This window comes from Archocentrus centrarchus, chromosome 19, assembly GCF_007364275.1.
Source record: "Archocentrus centrarchus isolate MPI-CPG fArcCen1 chromosome 19, fArcCen1, whole genome shotgun sequence".
NCBI classification, from domain to species: Eukaryota; Metazoa; Chordata; class Actinopteri; order Cichliformes; family Cichlidae; genus Archocentrus; species Archocentrus centrarchus.
This window is the reverse complement of record NC_044364.1, coordinates 17,096,893-17,105,154: the sequence shown is the minus strand read 5'-3', so window position 1 is coordinate 17,105,154 and position 8,262 is coordinate 17,096,893. Positions and strand designations below refer to the sequence as shown.

Below are 8,262 nucleotides of genomic sequence, written 5' to 3'. Positions count from 1 at the left end.
ATAAGTCCTCATATATTTTGCATATAGAGGAAGGAGAATGACATTGACAGTGACACAGTACAATGTGCTGGTCTGCAGATGCATCCCTGCAGGAACCCATGAGGTTGAAAACCTGACAGAACAGCAGCTGAAATAACAGTTAACAAAGTGATCAGGACAGGAAAGACTATCAAACAAACTTCAGCTTCCCTTTGTGCTTAAAGATAGAGTTAGGAAAGCTGCTACAGACAAAAGACCGTTTATGTGTCTTTCACATGTCCTTCATCCTAACCAAGACTTATTTTGCCAGCATTTACGTGCCTAATAAATAAGATTTGCTGGGATTTTAGCGCCACCTTGAGGTCCACGCTGCTCTGCGCACGTGGATCCGCCTGAAGGCCGTCCATTAACTTTTCTTGCAGTCAATGATTATCGATAACTGCACCGATACAAAGTTCAATAATAAAAACCGCCTGAGGGAACATGATTAAGAGAGGACCATCATCATGCAGAGTACCACGTTTTCCTGCAGGTTTTTGTTTCAGTTCCTCAGCCGAGGTGTCGTGGGACCAGGCAAACCGCTCCGTGCGCAAAATGCCCTCCATCCCGTGCTAGGATGGATCCCCGTGAGGGGCTACTACAACTCTGCAAAGCCCCGGTACGCTGGGCCGGGAGGGGCGACCCACGTCCGAGTGGTGGACCTCCGCAGCGACACGGTGACCAAGCCGGGTCCGGCCATGCGCCAGGCTATGGCGGAGGCTGAAGTTGGAGACGATGTGATGGGAGAAGACCCGACAGTTAACGGTTAGAGTCATGCAAAGGTTCAAAATCAGCTTTTAAATACCGAGCTTTGGTGCAGAAACCCGATTAAAGAGAGAACAGGGCTTAAAGCAGGAAACAATGCGTATAAGTAGTTAAAAAGAAACAGGGGATTGCAGAGGAGGATAGCACTTACAGAAAGGGATTTTTTTTTCTAGTCTCACTAAAGTATTATTGATGCTTTTCCTGGTCTGTCTGTCCACATGTGCATTTGCATATTCGTATCAGCCCTAATGCAGAATAGTTAAGTTATTAATTACTTCTAAGAAATATAACAAGCCTACCACATTCATATATGTGGCACTCCGGAAGTGGTGTAGAGGTGTATGAATAATATAAAAGCTATTCAAATTATTGCTGCATTATGTTTATGGTATTTGAATTCATGAATGTTTTATATTAAATTTGAACTTTAAAATGCCATGACATGAAAATGAGAGGCGTTCTTTTTGTGCGTGCAGCCGTGGGGCGGAACCTTTGTCATGTTCCAATTGTTCCGGGGGGAGGACGTTGACAGCGACACCGGGTACTTAAATGGGCCGGATTATCCAATAATGCAGATTAACCACAGTCGGAGGCCAAAGCAAGAGGCCAAAAGGAAAAAGAAACAACCTCTTAAACTTTACATCTTCAAAACATTTCTGTGACAAAGATAATGCGTAAGTTATGAGTAGCAGCAGTGGATATACGACACGAAACTTTGGATCTGCACCTCATAACTGTAAAAGCAAGTGACCAGGGAATTCTAGCCTGCATTATTTTATTTGAAATATTCCAACAAAGAAAAAAATATTTATTTTCCATAAGTGAACATATGCCAAAATTTGCGCATTGCTTGAGAAAAGCTCTGAGCTTTACTTGCGCGTTAATTTTTAACACTTATGTAACGAGCAGGACTGTGAACAACTGCAACAGACAAAGCAAAGTGCTGCTGAAATGAAGGAAAGGAGACAACCAGAGAAATAGGGAGACCAAGGTCATTATAGTTAACTAAAACTAAACTAATACCTAAAACTAGATGTGAAAAAAAATCTGTAAAAAATAAAAACTGGACCTTTGAAAAAAAACAAATGATTTTGTTAAATAAAAATATTCTTAGTTTTAGTCTTTGTCGGGTTGGTAAACTCGACCTTCCTGATGAGGCTTTGATGGACGTGTTTACTGAAGCTTTGGAAATCTACATGACAATGAGTCAACTGCCTGCAAGATGTGTTGCTTTTTTTATTGTAATGCTTATACTAATTTTCCTAAATCTCGCCTCCATACAAAATATTAAAAAGACTAAAACTATTACTAAAACCAGTTTTTCATGCTTTATATAAAAAGGGACTTCCACCAAATGGATCACCAGGTTTGTAATGAATAAACACAGTTGTGACAGCATTTTAATGTTCCTTAATTTTCATAAAATACATTTTTGATTATCAAATATAAAAAATAAAAAAAACAAACAGGACCAACTAATCCTGAGAGGTATATCTAACTTAATGCAGTCAAACTATGCAGATTTTTGCTGTTTTACTTATTTAATGTTTTGGCTGCTGTAGCTGTTATTTCCCAACTTTTGGGTTAAAAAAAGTATATGTGTTCATATCTTTTAAGCATAAATAGATGCTCACACTTTTGTTTATGGTTTTTGCTCACTCATGTATTCCCTTTTGCTACTACAGTGAGAGTTAGAGCTGCTGTTTCAGCTGCTGTGATGTCTGCTGATCACCTTTTGGATTCTGTGTGGGTCCTCCTGTTGATCAGCACATCTGTTTTTGAGTCACGTGTTCACTTCCAAGCCCGTCAGCAGGAGGGACATTGTCTCAATAAGTAAAATGGGGAGATATGACTTTATAAGTAAAACAAAGGTATTTATGCTGACTTGGCAATCTATACAACACAACCCCTCTGTCCTTTGAACTTAGAACTAGAGAAATGTTTTACTGCACTGCACGGATCTAAAGTCTCCACATCTTTGTTTGTGAAATGCTGATCAAACCTAAAGCTTGATTTCTGCAGAATTACAGGAAGTTGCAGCAGATATGTTTGGGATGGAGGCCGCCCTGTTCGTCCCCTCTGGAACGATGAGTAATCTCATCGCAGGTCAGCTTTGCTTTCAACTGGCAACGTGTGAATCAGTTTTTATGAGTCGTGAATGGTGGTAAACATGCCTGCATTTCATTCTGCAGTGATGGCGCACTGCAGGGAGCGGGACGACGAGATAATTGTGGGGGACCTGTCCCATTTGCACATCTACGAGCAAGGAGGAAGTGCTCAGGTGAGTGTGCCAGAGCAGCTTTATCTGCAGTGCGTCTGTGTGGTTTTTTTAACTTGAAAAGATTCAGTGTGTTTCTTGTGTTTACACAGCTGGCTGGTGTCCACTCCGTCACAGTGACCACACTCCCTGATGGGACGTTTAACTTGGAGCAGCTGGAATCAAAGATCCGCCATAATTACCCGGACCCCCATTACCCACGCTCACGACTCATATGTGTGGAAAACACACACAACATACAAGGAGGTCGTGTGTTGCCTCTGGCTTTTTTGCAGGAGGTGTGTGCGTGTGTGGATGTCTTTCATTGTGTTAGAATAATATATTTTTTATTATGTCTGGCTTTATATCTTCTGTATATTCTAAAAATAGTTTGAAGTGAGTGGTTACATCACTGCAGTTGTGTGTGTGTTGCAGTGGCAGAAACAAGTGAAAGAAAAGCCAAGATTTCCATTTTTTCCCCCTTTTCCTGAAATCTTTAACACACCCATAAAGGCAAAGTCAGTGATGTAGTTCATCACTTTCACCAGACTTTTTCATTAGACACTGTGTTAGCAACATTAGCGTTTTTTCATTCATCCATGCATCTTCTTCACAGGGTCACAGGGGGGCTGCAGCCTATCCCAGCTGCCGTAGGGCGAGAGGCAGGGTACAGACTGGACATGTCGCCAGTCTGTTGGAGGGCTAATTCAATTTTATACAGCCCCAATTCCAAAAGCATCAGAACACTGTGTAAAATATAAATAAAAATAGATTGCAATGATTTGCAAATCTCATGAAGTCATATTTATTTATAATAGAATGTAGAAAAACATCAAATGTTTAAACGGAGAAAATGTTTGAATTTGATGGCAGTAACGCATCTCAAAAAGTTGCAACAGGTTCATGTTGAGTGTCTGGGGGGCAGTCAGTGGTATCAATTCCTTCATCCTCCAGGAATGTCCTGCATACTCTTGCCACATGAGGCTGGGTATTGTCGTGCACTACGAGGAACCCACCGCACCAGTGTAGGGTCTGACAGTGGGTCAGAGGATTTCATCCCGATACCTAATAGCAGTCAGGGTGCCATTGCCTAGCCTGTAGAGGTCCTTCCATGGATGTGCCTCCCCAGATCATCACTGAGCCACAACCAAAGTGGTCATGCTGAACGATATTACAGGCAGCATAATGTTCTCCACAGCTTCTCCAGATCCTTTCATGTCTGTTATGTGTGTTCTGGGTGACCCTGCTCTCATCTCTAAAAAGCACAGGGCACCAGTGGTGGAGCTGCAAATTATGGTATTCTGTGGCAGATACCAATTAGGCTCCATGGTGCTGGGCATTGACTACAGGGCCCACTAGAGGCCCTCAGGCCACCCTCATGAAGTCTGTTTCTGATTGTTTGGTCAGAGACATTTGCAGCAGTGATGTACAAGAGATCATTTTGTAGTTCTGGCAGTGCTCATCCTGTCCAGCTCTCCTTGAGTAACTGCCTGTCTGCTGGAATCTCCTCCGTGCTCTTGAGACTGTGCTGGGAGAGACAGCGAACTTTCTGGCAACAGCACGTATCACTGTGCCATCCTGGAGGAGTTGGACTACCTGTGCAACTTCTGTAGGGTTCAGGTATCACCTCATGCTGCCAGCAGTGACACCGACTGTAGCCAAATACAAAATAATGAAAGAACAGTCAGAAAAGATGAGGAGGGAGAAAATGTCAGTGGCCTCCACCTGTAAAACCATTCCTGGGTTTTTTGGGGTTTTTTTTTGACCACTGCCACTTCTTTTAAAGCTATGGTTTCTTTGTTGCCATGGTGATGCATCCCTGCTTGAGACTCTATTGTCCGTGGTCTCCAGCAGGGAGAATTCCCATTGAAAGATATTAGTTACAAAGTCATCATGACTGCCAAGAAAAAAAAAACATTTTGATGTCAAAGCAATAGCGAAACTTGCCCTATTCAAATATAATGAGGATCCAGCTTCTCTCAGAGATTTGAGCATGTTTGGATTGTTTGTTTCCATCTTTAAGGTGCGTGCTTTAGCAGATCGATATGGGCTGTCCGTTCACATGGATGGAGCCCGGGTGATGAATGCTGCTGTAGCTCAGGGGGTGACTCCATCTACCATACTGCAGCACACAGACACTGTCAGTGTGTGCCTCTCCAAGGTGGGTCTGACGGATATAAAAACACAGACAGTAGTGGAGATTCATCTTAACCAAGGCAAAGCTGGATTAATGTAACTGTCAAAATTTTGGGTGTATATCAGGGCTTGGGCGCCCCCGTGGGTACCATGCTGGCTGGATCTCAGGACTTCATATCCCGAGCGTTACGGTGCCGTAAGGCACTCGGTGGGGGAATGCGGCAGGCAGGCATACTGGCAGCAGCTGGAAAACTGTCTTTACAGTGTATGGTAGGAAGACTGGAGGAGGATCACCGCAACGCAAAAGCATTTGCTCAAGGTGAGTAGCTACTGGATAATATATTTAATAAAGCCATGCACAGTGATGGCATAGTTACCTTGAAAAAGTAATCCGATTACTGATTTACTCCTTTAAAAGGTAACTTAGTTACTTTACTGATTGCTTAATTTTAGAAGTAACTAAGTTAGATTACAAGTTACTTTATTAGTTGCTTTCAGCAGCTGCTGGTGTTGTGCCAAAAAGTGATCGATCGTCAGCCATAAAGTGATTCTGATGTTTCTGTGTGCTTTTATGTGTAATGTCTTTGCTTATATTGGTAAATAGAGTGCAGTCAACATGATTTATGAAGGGCTTATATATTACATGAAGAAATAACTTGTTTTCCAACAATCTTTAGGAGTCTGTTACTGTACCTACGTTATAATCGATCCAGAGCTTTTTGGCCACTTAAAATATCTTTACAGAACTTTGATGTTATATTTGTGATTTCTGCAGCCTTCTTAGCCAGATTTCTATTTATAAAGACATTTTTAATGTCAGACAGTTTTTACCTTTTAAAAAAAAAAAAAAAAAAAAAAACGAATATTTAAAAGTCACTTAGCCAAAAACTGATTGCAGCTTCTACCTTGTGATAGAAATGCTGTTTGTGGCTCAAAATGTCCTGGTATCATTCATGAGAGATATGTTTGACACGTTTCACAGATTACAGTTCAAAAAGTCAATTAAAGCCATTTAAACACAGGCAATCATTTTTTGGCAAACAAAAAAAAAAGTAGTCAGATTGGAGTAACGCCTTACTGACATCACTGGCCATGCACAGTCTTAGCTTCATACAGTCAATATTTTCTGAGTTCTGAGGGCCTGGAATTACTGGAATTAGACAAATTTGATATGGAATGACCCTTCTGCTTTTGACTATAAAAATTAAATACTTCACTGCTGCCTTTGTATTCCTGCTTGTAATTAGCTTGTTCCTTCTCCTCCTTCAGCTCTTCTTGACTGCGATCCTAACCTGTTTGCTGTGGACATCGCTACCGTAGAGACAAACATCCTGCGTTTCCACCTGCAGGATCCCAGTTTGAGTCCCAGTGAGTTCTGTGCCCGCATGGCTCAGGTTGGTGAGGGCGAGGAGGCGGCACTGGGGCAGGGTATACAAGTTCTCATGTACCCTCATTTTGGGAACTCTGTCAGGGCCGTGTGGCATCTTGGGATTTCTCCTGAAGACACTCAGCTGGCCATCCAGAAAATGCAGTTTGTGGCTTCTCAGCATGCGGAAAAAATCAGGACCAAGTGAAACTCAACATTTTTACTGTCATAATGAGGCCTAATCTTTGAATACTTACAGAGTGATACAGTATTATAATAAGGATGTGAACCTATTTATATGATTATTAATTTCCTTTTTACACATTAAATGTGATTAACCACGGCATCTTGTGTTTAATTTTGGGGTATTATTATTTATCTTTTATTGATGTGATGTGTAAGTAGAGCAAAGGTTCCAAATGTCACTTTGGCACAACTACTGTGACAGTCCTGGTATATTGTACTTGTGAATGTGAGCAGCGCTGTATTGTACTGCAAAATTAAGCATTAATATACAGTACCAGTGAAAGGTTTGGACACACTCACCCATTCATATGAAAGAGTAATTTCTGTGCACTGCTTAAAATTTAGCATATTTGGAAATCTGTTTAGCAGCTTTTGTTATTACTGACTTTCTTTTATAAACGATGGTTTCTTTGGGGCCACAGTGTAATAACCATGGGTGTAGATTTGCATCTCAATAAAAACATGAAAGAAGCATAAGACTTACTTCAAAAAACCCACAAGTATTTGTCACCTGATCTACATACAGATGTTTCCAAAATCAACAGAAATTAAGGAAATTGTCTGAGGCTCAGAGTTTCCTGGTGGAGGACTGCTTACATGCTGGCAATCGCTGGCGCATGGCCTAAAATTAAAAACTTTTGTGAGATCTTGCACAAGTATCTCGGGATCATTTCCAGTTGGATTTATTATTACATCAAAACAAAGAAGTCATATACAGAGCTCCAGACCAGATTACATCTCTCTGAGTGCTAATACAATTTCCGTATCAGTTCACAAAGTCTTATGCCCTCTCTTTCCCTGGTCTGCCTCTTGTTACTGCTTAAGAAGATCATAAAAGGGTGTGAGTATATATTTTCTTCTGTTTTTACAGCTGTCAGGGGGTTATCTCCCTTTCTGACCTCTGGTCACGTTCCAGCCTTGCGATCATCTGACCCCCCTCTGCTACCTGCTACCTCAGGGGTGGGCAAACTACGGCCCGCGGGCCGTATGCGGCCCGTTAAGCCTTTTAATCCGGCCCCCCGAATTTGAATCAATTATAATGGTAAACCTTGTTAATGTTTTACTCTCCCTGCAATTGTGGCGTTTATCGCTAGATGGGATACTCTGACACACTGACCTTTGTTGAGGTGCGCTCTTACGCTGCATTCAAGTGGTGTCAGAAGACCCGTCTTGCCGAGTTGTTTTTCCCAGTGGGAAAGTGATTTTTACGATCATTCCGACACCGCATGAACGCATCATTATTCAGCGTTTTCCCTCTTTGACAGCTCAACCCTTCTGCAATGATGAGCGGAGCTAAAAAAAGAAAAGTGGACAGAGAATGTCGAGTGTTTAATAAGGAGTGGACAACTCAGCACCGTCAGTTCATCGCGTTCTTAGAGGAAACTGATGCAGAGCACCATGACCTACTTTATCACTCCCGTGTCCGCTGGTTAAGCTTGGGAAAAGTGCTTCAACGAGTGTGGGACCTCAAAGA

General features: G+C 41.9%; 1 protein-coding gene across 1 annotated transcript; it reads left to right on the top strand.

The window, feature by feature from the left end:
* The first annotated feature begins 334 nt into the window (after positions 1-334).
* Positions 335-6,888, top strand: tha1 (threonine aldolase 1). Its single transcript, XM_030755159.1, has 7 exons — positions 335-783; positions 2,806-2,889; positions 2,976-3,064; positions 3,154-3,339; positions 5,064-5,201; positions 5,303-5,495; positions 6,446-6,888. The coding sequence occupies exons 1-7, from the start codon at positions 486-488 to the stop codon at positions 6,748-6,750; spliced, it is 1,293 nt and encodes a 430-aa protein (XP_030611019.1). The 5' UTR covers positions 335-485; the 3' UTR covers positions 6,751-6,888.
* The last annotated feature ends 1,374 nt before the right edge of the window (positions 6,889-8,262 follow it).